The 18,957-nt window shown below is 37.8% G+C and overlaps 1 protein-coding gene across 3 annotated transcripts in view; it reads right to left on the bottom strand.

The window, feature by feature from the left end:
- Window positions 1-3,075: 3,075 nt before the first annotated feature.
- The window catches only part of FGF14 (fibroblast growth factor 14), a gene marked incomplete at both ends in the record, with an annotated part of 614,821 nt that continues 598,939 nt past the window's right edge, over window positions 3,076-18,957 (bottom strand). For all 3 annotated transcript variants that reach the window (XM_082859500.1, XM_082859498.1, XM_082859499.1), the window contains 2 exons: window positions 3,076-3,212; window positions 6,208-6,406. In XM_082859500.1, coding sequence (XP_082715626.1) covers window positions 3,076-3,212; window positions 6,208-6,406 — 336 coding nt within the window. The remainder of the gene's footprint in view (window positions 3,213-6,207; window positions 6,407-18,957) is intronic.

Here is an 18,957-nt window from a genome sequence, read left to right on the forward strand (position 1 = left end):
AATCAGTAGACATAACCCTCTCACACCAGATATGGATGCAAAAGGAATGTGATATTGGAAAGAGTTGATAAGATCGACATATGTACATGGAGGTACAGAACATGTGGTGTTCTCTAAATACAAATGAATTCCATCAGATTTACTGTACAGAACACCAAAGGTGACAGATTGCACTTACTTAAAACAGCAAACAATTTTTGAGGGGAGAAAATGGTGGAGTCTTATCCTGGAAAAATAGCAAGAGAGGTATCATCAAAGAGCTAAAATTTTCTTTGGCATGGTAAAGGGGGAAAATGAGTTTACCAAACTTATTTACATGACATTTCTCTATGTGGGTGATGCAATGCCATTTCATTACATAAAGTTGTTCAATGTTTTTGAATATGCCGTCATATAAATATTTTATTCAATATGTTGTATTTATGAATACAACAAATGATATTCAACACAGAAACTGTACAATGCAGACAAACTCTTTGTATGTAGATTAATACACACCAATGGTTCTTGATACACAGGTCCTACAACATGCAGTTCATCAGTGCTGTCCTCGTTCCATGCAACAGGTCAGACCAGACACAGAGGAAATGATCTAACTAAATCACAAATAACAAGGACCCCTCTGCGATACGTCTAAACATATATTAGAAGAAAGTATTTTGACATCCATTCATAGGGATAAATGCCCTTATCGATTACTCATGTAAAAAACAAAACAGAGATACACATTTACTGAAATCTCAGTCACTTACAAAAATAAATCTTGTCATAATTTTAACCAATAAACAAGCTTACAGGGGAAAAAGAAACCAGCAAGTAGGGCTGATTACCAAAAACATATAGGTGGGGTTGTTTGATGTGTGTGTGTGTGTGTGCCTGTGCGCAGTAGGTAAGTCCATCTAATTGGAATTTCAAGTTGCCACATATTATGGAATATATGTCTTCCCTAAACAAACAATTGGTTAATGAAATTCATCTAATGTAGTTTAACTTAGCCTGTTAAAAATAATAGGCTTTAAAATGGTGTAACAAGAAATCAAGAGAGGTCAAAAGAAGCATTTTGTTGTATTTGTACTTTAGCACTATCGACAATAAATCTACTCAAACGTTATGCTAACATTTTATTTATTAAAGTGGAATTCAATACGAAAATGAAATAAGCATAAACAGTTAAATTGATAGTAAATCAATCTTTAATCAGCTAAGCAGGCCAAAATTTTTAAATGCTGGGCAAGGGCTGTCATGGAGACTTAGGAAAGCAGTGACAAAATAATTTCCCAGTAAATACAATGCAGATGGGAGAAAATGGCGACTGGGTCATCCTTCCACATGGAAATAATAACAAGAGGCCAGTTCATTGATCCCACCTATAGTTTTCTATAAATGAGGTTCAGTTTGGTCTCAGTTAACTCTTCTGAGGAGAAAACATTGAAATTTATTAAGTATACACAGAGTTAACAAATATATTTCCAAACAGCTTAGTATCAAACATTTTGAAACTCTTTATATCCAATATTGAACATTTTGCATGGTTTCTTCACTGTGGAGTCAACTATTCATGGACTTTCTTAGTCGTTGTCTTCCCTAAGCTCAGAATTCAGCAGTATTAAATTCCAAAGGAAGTTAAGCAAAATCAAAGAACAGCAAAAAAAAAAAAATCAGATGGACCGAAAACCTGATGTTTGAACGTGTTGGTTTGTCTTTAGTTTTAATCTAGAATAATTCAACAGACTGCATTCTGAGATCATGGCAAGGCACCTCTAACTCAGCCATTGGGCCACAGGGGCCCGAGAAGCTGAGTCAGAGGTATGGACTGGTGAATTACACAGTACCTGACTCAGCATGCTGAGCTAAAAAAAATATTTTTTTCCTAATATGTCCAGTTTAAAAACTTGTTAAACAAACACCAAAAATATTAAAGTCTAATTTATAACTAACGTTTGCATTGCTGCTGCAGAAAAGAACACAACAGCCGCCTTGCCCATGCTCTGCTGAGTATGAGTGGAATGCAGCCCAAACCAGGGATGGCATTAAGTTTGGTTCATTAAAAACAGGAAGGATTCTATCTGAAATGGATTTAGGTAGCGCAATTCTTGTAGGTTGTAATTATTGATTTTTTTTCCTTTTTTCCAAATAATGAGGATTCATAGATGAAAATGAACCTTAATCAGGCCTACAAGGCCTACAGAGTTCTTGGACCCACTTTCTCAAAAACCAGTGGGTCTTGCTCGCTGGGCAAGGCAAATGTTACCATTACCAGTAAGCTTGTGATATGTATAAAACACACACACACACAAAGAAACTAAGGGGGATGTCAAACCCAGATCATAGAGCGCTTCCCATGACTGCGTTTGACCCCATTTCTCAGCCCGGCCACGCGGCCTCGGGAGCACGGTATCTGCTACTGGACAGAGCATATATGTGTGTTTCATCAGTAGTGTGAGCCAGAGACAACACTCTTAATCTTTATAGATGCAATGTGTCATAATAGGTTTAGAAGGCTTTCTGTTTCCCTGATCGCTCTCCAAACTAAGCCAACCGCTACAAGTTACGATTGAGAGGAACACAATCCCTGCAAAAGGTCACAGACAGTGGAGCCAGCAGCCCTGTAAAAACGGGAAGAAGAGAACTCCATAATAGCACAGGTTTACAGCATCTAACTAGAAATTACTCAAGAGTATCTGTGTGCTACAAAATCGAACTTAAACACATGGAATTCGCCGAAACGGGACTCAAAAAGGAATATGGGGAGCTGTCAGCAGGCAAGGTATCGAGTGGACTTGTGAAGTAGGTCATTCACGTGAAGTGTCACAGTCACAGAAAAGATATTAAAAAGGCATTCCATATCTGGTAGGGCATTCCACGGTCTGAGTTGAGCTGGTTATCCAGGTGTCTCGTTGTGAGGGCACAACACGTTGAGATTTATCCACTTGCGACCGAGAAGTTCGAGCCAGCGGGGAGCAAGCGTCTGCTTACTGCCAGCTGCTCCTGGGCCCCGGAACAGGAGGGTGTGGCCAGGATAAATCACTCAACGGTGCTCAGGGCGAGTCAGTCACAACACCTGTGAGGGTCTGGCTATGTCGTCTTACTTTTGTTGACTGGTTTGCCTCCATTCATGATTGCAGACGCGCTTGTGCTTTTACTCGGCGTCACCCCGGCTTTTGGGGCCGTTTCTCCGACGTCATGCAAAGATGGTTCTCGGTACATGGCAACTAGTGACGGGGAGGGCAGGAGGAAAAGGAGATGTTACCTGGTTAGCTTCACACACAGACCTCGGCCGTTGGCCCAGTCCCGTTTTCCCTGAAGTCAAGTAACCCCATCAAGAGGGAATTCCTGTTTTAAAGCAGTAAATCCGGCCCCCAAACAGAAAATATTACTTCCTTCGCATTTTCTGGTTTGTGTATCCAAAATACGCACCTGAGGGCATGTGCATTTTTGTCTAGGAGAGGAGGTTAAAATGGGGGATGTGGACACACACACACACACACACACACACACACACACACACACACTATGTGAGAACGGCAAGCATTTAACCTAATTCTCTTTGTTCAGCGAGAAAAAGACTTTCCTTCCACTGCACGCTGTCAACATGTGGAACTCATTCTCACTCATCTTTTCCATTCTAGGTATTTACACCCCAGGTCATTAAATAATTTTTCTTTCAAGTGCTTCAAAGGCAATATAATCACACTACTCTCAGCCTCAAAGCCATAAAAGCAATACAGACAACTCACTTTCCTTAAGCCAGGGTCTTCCAGAGATCATTGTTTAGATTTCCTCTCCCGAAATCATGCAAAGAGACCCTTAAATAATTGAAGGCAAGTGTGGGGTGTTTTATATTTTTTATGCCTCATTTTCAGGTATAATCATGAAAATCTGTAATTGATGTCATATAAGGCAGAAGTACAGAATGGCAAGAGGGCAAGTGGGAATGACGTCTGAGGAAGCTCTGGGGAATTGATCTGGTGATATCATTAATCACAATAGTTCATGTGGCTTTTCTGCAAGTGATTCCAGGGAATCCTGGGAAAGGAGATTTCAGGGTGACTGATGCTTGGGGAAAACTGAGTTAAAATCATCTGCCATCAGAAAGACAAGCGAATCAGAGCTGCCCAACCTGCTTTTTAGGGTTTTGAAAGCCTATATTTTACGAAGAGAACTTAAGCTTTGTTAGGAGGAACCGCTATATGCATTCTCCATGTTCAAGGTGGTAGGATTTCACCTTTTGCAAATGCAGCGTGAGACCTTTCAGCAGCACACAGACTTGAAAGCACATGCGTATCAGACCTATCATAAAGGACTTAGCAAGTGAAGAGGATTAAGAGATTAATCCATATCCTTGACATACTTTCCAGTCCCTCACTCCCACCAGGCGTTTAGTTAGGCGACAGCAGCATCAGAGTGCTAATCTTGATCGTCTACGCAGTGAAGCTGTGTAAGAAATATGAAGGCCCCAGAGCACCAATAATTCATCAAGAATCTAATTTGCCCTAACAATTCCAGTGATACAATTTACATCCTGTATGGGTTCTGAAAGTTTGAAATTCATTTTCCTTATCATTTACACTATGTGATAACCTGTCTTTATAATACCCCCTTAATTGTCTTTAGAGTACTTCTGTCTGCTAGTTTTTTGAAAATTCTATTTCTCTCTTCTTCATGTATACATAAACACACACAAACACATATACACACAACAGTTCAGTGTATTAATAAAATGCAGAGTGATATTACTACCCCATATCTTTAGGGTCTCAGATATTTCCTGCTGGATATACTAAATAGCTGGTTTCCAGATTTTGCCTGGTTTTTGTAGAGTTGCTATGGACTTAGTTTTTAAATTTTTTTCACTCGCATTTGAATATCTGACGGTCTCAAAGTTCACTTGAAGTGGTAAAGCCAAATCATGGATATGTTATTTTGGAAGAACAGAGAAACCCTCTAATTTCTTATTTTTATTCTCATTTTCCTTATGATCTGTCGTAGAACGAGAATAAAAGTCACTCATATTTCAGACTGGAATAATTTTTCCTTTCCTAGATAGGCCCTGGTGGCTAATTGTTTGCGTTTCAATGACTCGTTGTAGAGGCAAATTTAGTTAAGAGTGATATAGTCAGTATCACTGACATTATAAAGATGGTATTAACCAACAAGACTGGTTTTCCAAACCTAGGCAAACTGAAAGCTGAATTATATATCCACAGATAATTAACTTCCAATATTTCAAATTATCTTATTCCTATAAAGACAATATGGATTATAAAACCAATATGCGTTTCTCTTGATGGCTAATGCTTTCCTGTAGGAATAAGAAACAAAAAGAAAAATCGAACCGTGTAAGCTGGCTTCAAACGTTTACTTAGTTATTGCAGGTCTGATTTTCTGCAAAAGGTAAACAAAAGCATTTGAATAGAAAAACACTTTTGAAAAGCCTCAATATCAATTTCTTTTAGTAGTTCCTAAACAAATGTTACATAGATAAAATTCCGGTAGAATCCTTAATGAGAAATGTGCAGACGTTTCTGATTAATTAAAATTTTGTAGCCTCCTCTCCAGAAATCTAATCAAAGTAAATCTGAAGGCTTCATTGCTTACAGCTGAGTGTAAAAGCAGGTCAAGCCACATTTGAATTTACTAAACAGTTATGCAGCTTGGAAGGGAGATATCTAATATCAACAAGTTCTTTAAAGGCCAACTTATTAACTCTTTATATTTCCTGTAATTATACTAATTCACAAATACGTGGTTACTTTCAGCTAGGTAATAGCAAAATGGGCAAATACTCAAACATTCCATAATACGCAAAACTTAGTTTTTCTAGTATACCTACTGTCACAGTCACAGCTTTATAATGTCATTGCAGATTTTAAATTTCTTAAATTAATTAAAATTATTTAGGGGCTAGAGAGGTTGGGGTAGTGAGGATCTGAGACATGAGAAATGAGTACGGACACATTTAAATTGATGGAATATATGCGTATGTATATATATATACACATAATATACACACATATACATATATACAGTAAAGTGTACAAATCTTAGATGCACAGCTTATGAAGACACCCGTGAATCACCACTGAGATCAAGATAAAGAACATTTCCAGCGTTCCATGAGGGCTCCTTGTGGCCATGGTAGAGTCATCAGTGTGAAAGACAAATGTGTGATAAATCTGATAAGGATAAAACACCCATAACACTCACCTTCCAATGGCTTGGGTAGAAAATGAGCTGCTGCCTTGGTTTTCTTTACTCTGTTTCCTTTCATAACTTGCCCTTCCTTGTTCAATCCCAAAAACCAGGCTCTACCAGATTCCTGTTGTCTGTACAGCATCGATGAGTAGATTACATAATAGTTTTCAAAAACAGATTCTTTAAACTTGCATTCAGGGGTAAAAAGTTCCTGTTGAGAGAAAAGGAAGAAATGGAAGTTAGAGGAAGGAATGGGAGCTTCCTCATGCTTCCTCTTCCTTCTTCCATAAACTTGCCCACAATGGCCAACGAGTCAGCCCTTGGGCAGGGATGGCCAGATTTACCTCTTCCTGCAGGTATTAATTGTCCATATACATTTATCAACATACAATGAATACAGAAGAAGTTGCTACTTTCGGGAATATATACACACACACACATATACATATGTGTGTGTGTGTGTGTGTATAGGCAAAAGTATGGTTGTCTTTTAATTAGAAATTAGAATACAGGAGCAAACTCAAAATAATTTCAGTTGAACAGAATACAATTCATCCAGAGTATAAACAGAAACAACAGGATAAAGTAGCATCCTGTATTCACAACGAACTAAACAAAATAAAATATACGTGTAAGGTATAGCCTACTTTCAATATTTCCATAGGAATAATTACATGATACCCTGTTGCCAGTTGTTCACTAGGTCACTGATATTACAGGGTGATACATTTTACCTACAAAGAGACAAGCTGACACCTCAAACTCAGCCCCTGACAATCAGCTGGCATACAAACTAGCCCCTGGAGCAGAGGCCAGGTGTCATGTTAGCTGGTCACAGTGACAGGAGCTGAAAATCACGACCTAATCCATGGTTCAGAGTCCCCCTGGAACTCTTGAAGAGAATCATCAACAGCTGCCCTGAGTAAAATTTTTGGAGGGCTTCCCTGGTGGCACAGTGGTTAAGAATCCACCTGCCAATGCAGGGGACGCGGGTTTGATCCCTGGTCCAGGAAGATCCCACATGCTGCGGAGCAACAAAGCCCGTGCCCTACAACTACTGAGCCTGCGCTCTAGAGCCTGTGAGCCACAACTACTGAGCCCACGTGCCACAACTACTGAAGCCCACGCGCCTACAGCTCGTGCTCCGCAACAAGAGAAGCCACCGCAACGAGAAGCCCGAACACCACAACAAAGAGAAGACCCCACTCGCTCCAACTAGAGAAAGCCCGAGCGCAGCAACGAAGACCCAACGCAGCCAAAAAAAAAAAAGAAATTTTGGAACGAGTACAATGAGTTAACATGACTCTCAAAGCCATTATCTACACTGATTGATGAATAACACAAAGCTTGCTACCTTATGATTATCATTAATAACACAAATATTCATAGATGAGTTTTACATACTTCTAAAATTTAACCTACAAAGGCATTTCAGATAGTCCTCTGTGAAAAATAATTTTAAAATTCAGCCTTCCTAGTTACAGACCATGGAAGTCACTTAACTAGTTTTTGTGGCTATTTTAAATAGGCTCAACACTGTGCTCTTCCATATTTATGAAATACAGAGGCAAAACAGAGCTTTATTGTCATTATCTTTTTAAAAATATCAGGTAGTTAATTTTTTTTTCACCTTAATAGATTTTTATGACTACAGAAAATAGTAACTTTTGTTTTTCTTTTAAAAAAGTTATTTTCTATACACATTCTGAAAAACATATCCTTTAGGGTCTAAAAATATAAAACCTTTAAGAGTTAAAGTTATGCTAGCCATAATAAGGAATGTGACATTATTGTCTGTAGAAATGTTCTTTCAGTATTTCCCATGAGAGTGTTAACTGCAGGATGCAATTTATTGAGAGTGCCCCATAACTTTAATTCACTGAAAGTTAAATTGTTTTCCAAGGGGAACAGGTTTTGTTAATGGCAGGTGCTTTTTATGACAAAGATGATAGTCCCAGTTATTAATTTGCTGAGATTAAAACAGCCAGAAGACAGGTTTAGCCCCCTCCCAAAGGAATTTATGTAGACCTTCATTTCTTTGAGATGATGCTACCTCAGGTTTGAATTAGATACCATCCAAATAAATATTCCGGCCTTCCACAAAGTTTTATTTCTCCAAATATCCTCCTATTAGTTCTCTGACTAATAAATGATAGTCTCGGTGAGTCAGTCTCCAGGCCCTACTTCAGAGGAAAGACTGATAAAAGGGTCTGTGTTCATACATTTGTGGTGAGGAAGATAAAATGGAATGCTCTAAGACTAATAAATATAAGGTATTGGTTGAACGTGTACCTTCTAGGACAAACAGATTAGACTTTGGCACGTCCTTTGTCTTTTTATTGAGACAAACCAAGGCAGCTAAGCATATTATTTATTAATACTAGTTAAAACCGGTCTTAGAATCAGCTGGGAGTGGGTATGGTTAAAGGCTGACCCAGTACATCACTCAGTGGGGAGAGGAGCTGGCACCTGCTGACTAAGATATCAGGTCTCTGCCGAGAGCCTTACCTTATTAAGAGGACCATTGAAGACTGACCTTAATCTCGAGACAGGAAGGCCTCCAGCTTTGGAAATGCAGGTCCATAGGGTGATCAACCCTTCCTTATAATCAACTGATCCCCCCTGCCATAATGTACGAAACATGAAGGATGCTGCCTGCCTTACCATCAGCAATTAGAAGTGTATTGTCTCTACTCTAAATTGACTAAGTTGAATATGAATAAGAATGAAGACCCTTGATGTGGAAGAAGTCGTTAGCTATGTCTCTGTCACTAAATCTTTTTAAATCAAATGTTTGCATCTTAAGACTCCAAGCAAGTCAATAACACATCCCCTTTCTACAAGCTGTGCCAGTAACTTCAGAGGGAGGTGATTCTGTCTTCCACAGTGAGAGCCACTGCCTTCTGGTGCTTGTGATGGTGGAGACTGGCTGGTACTTTTTCACCCTTCTTTATTCTTGGTTAAATAATTAATGTGCATACACATACTTACATGCATACACACTACATTCAAAGTTACTATTGTCTAATGCTTTTTGCTAGACTTCTCTAGACATTTCAAGAATACAATCTGCTCATGAAATATTGGAGTTCAAAATAATCCCATCATTCTCACGAGAACTGGTAGGACTAATGGAAGTTGAGATTGGTTACTACTTATTTGCTGTCATAAGGGACAAATAGACTTTCAATCTGCAAATGGGAGACAGGGTGACTATGAATGTCATCTGTAGAAACAGAGCTCCTGGGGTCAACCCTGACCCCACTCCTTCCTGGCTGTGAGTCCTTGGGAAAATTACTTAATCCCTGGGCTTCAGTTTCCTCATCTCTAAAATGGGAACAAAAATCATAGGATAATATGGCGGTTGGGAGAATTGAGTGAATCAATACGTGTTACATATTTAGAAGAGGACCTGGCATACAGTAAGCACTCAATATTTATTCTAAAAAGGTTTTCCATTATTTATAGTCAAAAATAACCCTGTATCAGTTATTTCAATTCTATCAACAATTCTGCAAACCAAAGTTTAGTTAAATGATTAGTCAGTGAGAACAATTTTGTATGAACTGTTGGGCTCAGCCTCAGATGTACCAAAATGAACATATACAAAATGAACAGGATTCTTCCTGGAAGAATTTTATGAAAATTTTTGTGCTTAAAAATGCTAGTACAGTGCAATATTTGCTGTGGTAAACTTACCTTCCTAGAGGGACTATACGTGGGGTAAATGGTACTGTGAAGGACAAGATGTGGGCAATGGCATGATACATTTGGAAAACTATCATTAGTCCATTACTGGGACTCTGTGAGGACCGAAGCGCAGAATGATGTGCTAGGTTACAGAAATGTAATAAAGGGTCTTGGGCACTCTGATAAACAGGTTAGACTTCTTATTATAAGCAAGAGGTAGATATGCAGAGTTCTTGAATAAGCAAGGGAATGATAATATAGTCTGATTAGTGTTTTATATTCTGTTGTCTTTGTGGAGGATGGTTTGAGAAGTTAGTAACACTTATTATATACTGATGTGTTGAAGCCCAATCTCCTGCAAAATGGACTTGAAAACTATTTGTAGGACATGTGCAGTTGTGTATTCATGTTAGTAATCAGTATTAATTTAATAATCAAGGGCGCATAAAATAAGGAGAGAAATACCACCAGAATTATGACACATTATTAAATTGAGTTCTGAACTTCCTGGTAGCTGAGACAAAAAGAGAAAGGCTTTATGTAATACAAATTATTAAAGAGAGAAAATCTTTTCTTTTTCTTGGCACTAACTTCTACAAGGTATTTCCTTGCAAGGAAAATGTGACTTTGACCAAATAAAGAAAACATAACACACATAACCCAAGCAAAAATGCTCTTGATAGTAACTGTACAATTGATAGAGTCATAGTTTTGTGTTTGAATCCTACAATATGCTTTAGAGGGATAGATGGAGTGAATAGTCCCATAGGTAGAATTGGAAAAAATTGTAATTGATGGGCTTCCCTGGTGGCGCAGTGGTTGAGAGTCCGCCTGCCGATGCACGGGACGCGGGTTCGTGCCCCGGTCCGGGAAGATCCCACATGCCGCGGAGGGGCTGGCCCCGTGAGCCATGGCCGCTGAGCCTGCGCGTCCGGAGCCTGTGCTCCGCAACGGGAGAGGCCATAGCAGTGAGAGGCCCGCGTACCGCAAAAAAAAAAAAATGTAATTGATGAGATCCCCAGAGATCAGCTTTGTGGCTGGAGCCACAAACTCAAATGCCTATACTGACCAGGCAGATACGAGAGTGAAGCAGGCTGGCGGCATCAGAGCACCTAGCCTCTATGATCAGGCCCGCCAAGATGTCTGCTTTCCTGCTCTCAGGACATTCCCCGCTGGACCAGGGCCTGCTTCACCTACACCCTACTCACCTGATTGACCTTCCTACATACTTGCCCCTGTCCCAGCTAGTGACTGTTCTAATCTTTAGATCAAAACATCTCCGCCCTGATAGCTTATCAAAGGGGCGGGGAGAGGCATGCCCCTCTGCTAGTTTCCCTGGTAACAGATGAGCCAACCGAATGTAAATTCCCCCTATAACTGGTAACCTCCCCCTCCCCCCAGGGGGCGAAGACTGCTGCCCTTCCTGCCTGCCATCTGCCAAACACCGTGGGGTGTCGCTCCAGGATCTTGCTTCAGAGGTGTAAGATTCCCCCTGTCCATTAAACCACTGATTTCTCTATCACTGACTCCGGGCTCTGGGGTCTAGAAGCTGAGCAAGTACAGGGCTTGCAGGCCCGCAGGCTGCAGCCCAACGCAGCACCATGTGAGGATAAATGCCCCTTACTCAGGCTCAGGGCTGAGGGGATGGACAGAATGGCAGAAAGGATGACGGTTTTCATGGGAAAATAAAAACCTTAGATCTGCAAAGTTTCTGCCTGGTTTTTCAAAGGAAGTAAAAAATCCAGATTTCTGGATAAAAATCTCCTTTGTATGGTGGCGGCTATTTGTTCTTTGTTCCTGTTTTTCAGTGTAGCACAGACCAACGGTCTGAGGTGGACCCCTGAGCACCCAGTGTGAGACCTCCAATGTACAGTGGCAAGAAAAGTACGAAAGAAAGCAGGAACCCCAGGTGGCTTACCAACGCAGCCCTAACCTAACTGATGGTATTTATCTATTTGAGTCATACCACGACTGTGCCAGTGAAACATTCTAAAACTGGCAGTGGTAATATGAGAAGACTTATTTAAATTTAAGCTCAAATATAAACTCTTTGAAACTGCCAAAATGAAATAGATAAGGAGTTTGATGTGTCTTTTTCTCTTCTTGCCCAGCCTATACTTAGAACCACCAACACCATCACAACAGAAATCAACAGCAGTTGAGTTCCAGCAGAAGCTTAAATATTAGTTTGTAACTTTGCCAAACTAAATCATCAAATAACAGAATAGAAAAACACAACAATTAAAAATTTCATATCTCCTTTTATGTTGTGGTTGTTTTGAAATGAAAGGACCATCTGTGGTGTACTTACTATCTTAACAGTAGCAGCAGAATTCCTCTTCTGAGGGAAATGTCTTTGTTTAAGAAAATACTGTGATGGGCCATTTGCATGCACTAAGCAGGGCTTCTCAGTTTAGGATGAGAGGAGGGGGTGGAGAGAATAGAGGACCCATGTTCCATAATTTGTAACCAATAAATAAGCCATAAATCCAGATAATTCGGCATAATCATAACCTAATAGCTAACAGTGACCTTGAGAATCTAACCCAGTGGTCGGCAAACTACAATCCATGGCCAAATTCATGCTACAAAGTGCAGAGGAGAGTTGTTGAGATTGTATGACCTGCAAAAATGGTGGTATTGACTGTATGGTCCTTTGCTAAAAAATTTTGCCAACTGTGATCTAAGGTTGTTAATCTAGTTTCAAATATTCCCAAATTAAGCTTGGATTGCACTTATGTTCATGTATACAAATGCATACAATTTGAATCAGCATTTTCATCAGAGTTTCATCCCTGGAAAAGCCTTTATGGTGTGTTATGAGCCTGGGCTTTCCTGTAAAAGTAGTTAGCTACGTAGTAGTCCACAAATTCCATTTAGTTGCTCCATCTCTTTTGTTTTTATCTACAACTACATGAAAATTATGTTTGGTTAATATCTACAGGTTTGCCTAGTACCAGCACCACCACCGTTTCGAAGGGAAAACATAAAAAGAAGCATTCCAGACAAATTTATATTCTAACTATGAGTCTGCCACAACTGGGACCCAGTGCAGCCAAAGCAAACAAACAATATTTTAAAAAATAAATAAAATAAAATTAATTATATCCTTTAATGATACTGTTCTGACACTACCCAGTTTTTTAAAAAAGAAATACAGAACACTCTTAAGATTACATATAAAGGGAAGAATATTCTGACCTTTTGGAAGATTTTATAGTCATGAATTTTGAAACAAAAAATAATTTGTAGTTAACGCTCAAACGTAGAAAATTTAGTTGACTAATGCATTTTATTTACCTGAAATTCTACATAATCAAATACGTACAGTATCAGGCTGTGACTAATGCCCACAGGGAGAAAAAAAGTATAATGTTTTACATGTTTAAGAGGCAGCTTTTATTTGATTATAGGACCCAGTGATTTTGAGTATATTCCCACCAACAAAACAGTCTCCACAAGTCCCTTTATTTATAGGACCAGAAGCTGTTACTTAGTTTCTGGGGAAACAAAATTGTAAATGAAGGCTTTGTTTTGCCAGTAAAGACCTTATTTAGACATTTAGAGATGTTTGATATATATATCTTTAGACATATTATTTCATTTACTAAATATTATATTTTTATTATATTTAATATGTATTTTCTTTTTATAACATTATGCTTTTAAACAATTGTGGCAAGAACAACTTTTATTTGTTATGATTCATATTAAGTAATTTATTTTATTTATTTAATGTAAATATATATATTTTTATATATATTATACATACATATATATAATCTTAAATATGTCATTGCTACTTAAAACGCGGTATTCAGGGATCAATAGCAACTTCCTCACCTGGGAAGTTGTTAGAAATGCAGATTTGCCCACGGCTGATCTATAGAATCAAAATTTGCATTTTAACAAGACCCCAGGTGATTCGTATGCATATGAGAGCTTGGGAAGCATTGGCATATGTTCCTGCTACCATACAGAACAAATTAATATCAATATATGATCACAAAATTTTAGTAAATATCAAATAATTTGGCATTATTCATAAGCTTTCTACCATCTTAAAATTAGTATAAAATTTATTAAAGCAAGGAAATGGAAGCAAAAATATAAAGTATTTGCAGTATATCTTTAAATAAGAAGCTTTAAGATTATAATTAAGACATGTGCCAACTAGTTCTATAATGTTAAATCTGTTTTCTCTAGAATATAGACATGTGTAATTCCTAAAATAATAATGCTTGTAACATGAACAGATGGTATCAGTGCTATAAATATTAGCAAAAAAATCACAAAATAAATATGCTTAAGAAAGTATTAATACAACCACATACCATTCTTACAATTTGTCAGTGCTTAACAGTGATGCCTTAAAATAATAATAATGATGATAATGGTAATAATAATGTTAATAACTACAGCTAACAAACTGTGCATACGTCTATACCAAGCACTGTTCTACACATTTACCTAATCAACTAATTATTCCGTACTATAATCCTGTGAGATTGGTACTATTATTATCCCCATTTTAGAAATGAAGAAACTGAGCCCAGAGGGTTTAACTAACTTGCCCAAGTACATTTATTTTCATCAAGATGAATAATTTAACTATTCCTACTCACTTGTCAATTCAGTGGAAGAGATGCACTTTTTTAGATATGTGATCAATTGCAAAAAATGGCCTGAATTCTTCACCCTCCCTGGATCAAAGCTCTCTTGCATGTAATGTGACGTGTCTTCCCACTATGAGCTAAGGTGAAGGAGGCAGAGGCTTGACAAGCACTTGTACAAGTGGGTTTGTCTTCTCAGCCTCATCCACTGCCCTGAGACCACCCCTGGGCTAGCCTGCCGGAGAAGAGACACATGTGGAACACAGCCAAGTTGCCCAACCTAAACTAGTCCATTTCCAGACAGGTGATCAAGTCCTACCAAGATCTACAGAGCCACCTAGCCGATCTCCATATGACTCCAGATGCACAAGCATTAATACACTTAACTGCTATAGGCTGCTTCAGCACTCATTGTTTGCTACATGTGTCATTAAGGAATTGATAACCGATACAGATAATTAATTCAACTGAATTATTATTCAGTTAAAACTGTACCTTATACAGCTGCTCTTTATCTACATGTAACTACATATGAAAACAAACACAGATGGAAAACAGTAATGAATGACATATGCTGTCATCTTGGCAAAAGTGTCACATGTCTTAGGATATAATTGTTAAGGGGGAAAAAGTATATTATTAAAAGAGTTTAAAAAAACAAGAAACAAGAATACATAGGAGTACTCAAAATGAATCTCTTCTCCCCTTTACCCAAGCTGTACTTTCCTTCTCCCCTCCACTGATCAATTAAAGAAATGCTGAACAAAACAGAAACTGAATTGGCTACCCTCTGTTGCCAACCACCCCTCTAACTCATTGCAGTCTTATATTCCCCAGGGAAAGGTTGGAATGGGATGAGGATGTCATGGTGGGGCGTCTCGTGATTAAAAACTGAGCTCTTAGATCAAATGTGTTCTGGTGTTCTGTCATACATCAGCTCCTCAACAGAAGACTTCTCCAACATGTGTAGGGTCAATTGTATATAACTTTGCCTAAAAGAGAAACATAAAACTGATAGTGCTTTATGTGAAAGGAATCAGACTGGATGTATGTGATGAAACCCAGGAGAAGTGCTGCCATGACTTTTTAATAATTTTCTGAACAATCAGAGTGAATAATGTCATGATAATAGCAGATGCATACTGTAATATGCAAAGAGTTTCTTGGTCTGATGAAGCCTCTCAGAGGCTTCATCAGAGATTAGTAAATGTCTCGAAGTCAGAGTGTTAGCATTACTTCATCCTTTATTTTAAGGATTTTTCAGATTCAGTTAGTGACGTGTAGTTTTGTTACAGCACACGTATTACATAAAGTCAAATTTGTATATATATATATATATATATATATATATATACACACTAAGCATGATAATACCAGTAAGCATTTGAACATCTTAGAAATGAGGTTACCTCATTCAAAAGGTAAATAATAAAGTCTACTGCACAGTCCACATCATAGTAATAGCTAAAGCATGATCCACGAACTGGTACCTATCTACAAATTATTTATTTCTGGTCTGCAATGAAACAAGTACAAAACTGAGCAAAGAACACTTATAAACTTCTATAGCAATTTAACAAAATATTTTTACTAACTGTTGAATATAAAAATAAAAACTCTGGACTTTTATTTTGTACTTAAAATATTTTCTAGTAACTTAATTTGATTATATTTTCTGAAAGTATATCTCTGCAAAAGATTGGAAAATTTAAAAAAATACTATCCTTCACCACAAATAGTCTAGGGACCATCGCTCTATTATATATAGGGTTGGATGTGACTATAAATCTAATTAAAGGAGAATTAAAGTGAGAATTAGTGGCAATTATTATTTTTTTATTAATGTAAGCCAGTCACAATGCTAAATGCCTTACACAAATTACCTCATTTTATTCCTTTTAACAAAGTATGATGCTAAAGTTAAGTATCTTGGTGAGAATTTATATAGCTAGTAAGTGGCAGCGCAGGAATGGATCCTAGGCTGTCTGAGGTTTTGACCTCGGCTCGACCTCACTGGTTATACCTGGTCAGCCTAGTATACATAACTCTAAAATGGAATCAAAGACAGGAAATGTGGCTTGACAACAGGCAGGGCAACCGCAAGAGAAGTAAAATAGTTCCAGAACAAAATTTCTCCAATGAATGACCCTCAAGGAAGGAGTAGAAAAGATGATTAAATCCACTGGATAAATTACTTAAAATTATCAGCCATATTAGTGTTTATTTTATTTTCCATTTCATTCCATTTCCCTAATGTCTCTTGAGTGTTGAGTTTGGATTAGGACTTGATCTGGTGTGACCTTCTACCTGGTCTAGGTCCCTCAGACATTTCATATACCAGAAATAGAAGGAAGAAATCAAGGGAGATAGCATTTAAGAAATGAGTGCATAATTAAGGGATTCTAAAGCTTTGGGGGAAAAACCCCAAAAAAACCTGTGTTCTTAGCCATCAGGGTACTAATGGTGGTGGTGATGGTGGGAGTGGGGAATGGTGATGCAACAAAGATTTCCTGAGTGGAAAAAATGCTGCAGAAAATATTCAGCTCTTTTATATTTAACCAGACCAAGATATTATCACATACAGTAGCAAACATTTTCAGTTCATATTGCACTAGAATTTTTTGTTAGCCAAAACAAGAGCAGAATTTGCTGTGCAAAAACGTTAAGTTTGTTAGTTTTTGTAGTTAGATCAATTCAGTATTTTACCGTGCCTACCCAAACTGAGTCTGGTTGCTTTATCTTCCTTTATCAACGTTTTCTTTCATCTCCTTGTAAGTTTTGGCCCGTGTTATCTTGAGAAACTGAATATAAAAATGCCAAATATTTAACTGTGACTTTCACTTTGCCAAATTCTATGAGTGAACATGGGCTTGTTTTCATCAGTTTTTTTCTTCCGCCTAACTCCTTGAACTATGTTTTAAAACTATTTTTACAGCTCTGCATGCTTCTCTCCTTAGGCCTATTTCTACATGCATCTACAAGCTTTTTCTACTTTCTTTTCTTTAAGCTCCACTTTAAGTTAGAACTTTCCATAGAAGTTTTTTTTGTGTGTGTTTGCATTGTGGATTTTTCCTAATAAAAACGTACCCAGTCAAAACCACTTATTTGTATAAACAAAACCAAAACCAAATAGATAATCAAAACTATCCATTTATCCAACCTATAAAATGCAAGCTTCCATAGAAAAATGAAGGAAGTACAGGTAGGTTCTACAATATTCCTAAAATGCCATATTCATTGAATAATATCAATTTGTATTGAGCTTTACGATTTTCAAAGGCCATTCACATATATTTTGTTTGATTTAATAATGCTGTTAAAAATGCTTCAAGAAGAACAGCATTATCCCATGTCATCAATGATGATTTTACATCTCTGAGAGCATAGGTCCTCACAAGGAATGGATTAAGATGTTTTTATTTCTATCCATGTGATATTTTATGTACATACTGCTGCTACTGAGCAAGTAATTATTAATAACAACAATGTTGAAAATATAAACCAAATGTAAGAGGTTTAATTTTTTCCCCCAGAATATCAAATAAATCATCTTACTGGGATAAAAGAGGTCAGTATCTGATAAAGAATCACTAACACTAACGAAAAGAAAAAAAAGAAAAGGAATCATCATCAACACTGAACGTGTGGAATACAGAGGAAGCCCATGTGGTGCTGAAATGATAACCTGAGGATTGCTTTCCTTTGATTTTGCTTTATTAGCTAGAAACACATTGGCCATGACTTCCCAGATTCTGGTTGCAAGCTGTTCGATAATTCCAAAGGTTAACACAAAAGGACAAACATGGAACACTGAAGAGAAAGGTCAGGAAAGTAAGAAAAGAGGCAATAGCAACACTTCCTGGGAAGAAGAGTAACTGGGGAGAGGAAAAACGTCAACCTATTGGCTAAATGACTCTACCCAGGTGAAGCTATCACCATGAAGCTCAATTCTGCCATGGATTTAATTGTCTAATTGCCACTGGGTTATTTTCATGTTGTATTATGAAATTTTACAGGCATTAATGAATTAAATGGTTTTACTTTCAGGCTGTTGGTTGAGAATATGACACTATGAAATGGAAAGAATTATATTAATTATAAATAATACTAATACTAAACAAATACTAAACATTCTGCCCCAGATATTACATAATAAATTTGAATACTGCAAACACATGGAAACATGTTTCCATTATTCTATACTTAATAATATCTAAAATTCATGCATTTATTTATGCATTGTTTATTGGTTAAATAAATGCATGAATTTTAGACATTATATACTTGCCAGTGACTGTCCTTGATCTGGAGATATAAACAATGAGCAAAAATGATATAGGGTTTCCCTGGTGGCGCAGTGGTTGAGAGTCCGCCTGCCGATGCAGGGGAAGCGGGTTTGTGCCCCGGTCCGGGAAGATCCCAACATGCCGCGGAGCGGCTGGGCCCGTGAGCCATGGCC

This window comes from Leucopleurus acutus, assembly GCF_964270905.1.
Source record: "Leucopleurus acutus genome assembly, chromosome: 18".
Taxonomy (NCBI): Eukaryota; Metazoa; Chordata; class Mammalia; order Artiodactyla; family Delphinidae; genus Leucopleurus; species Leucopleurus acutus.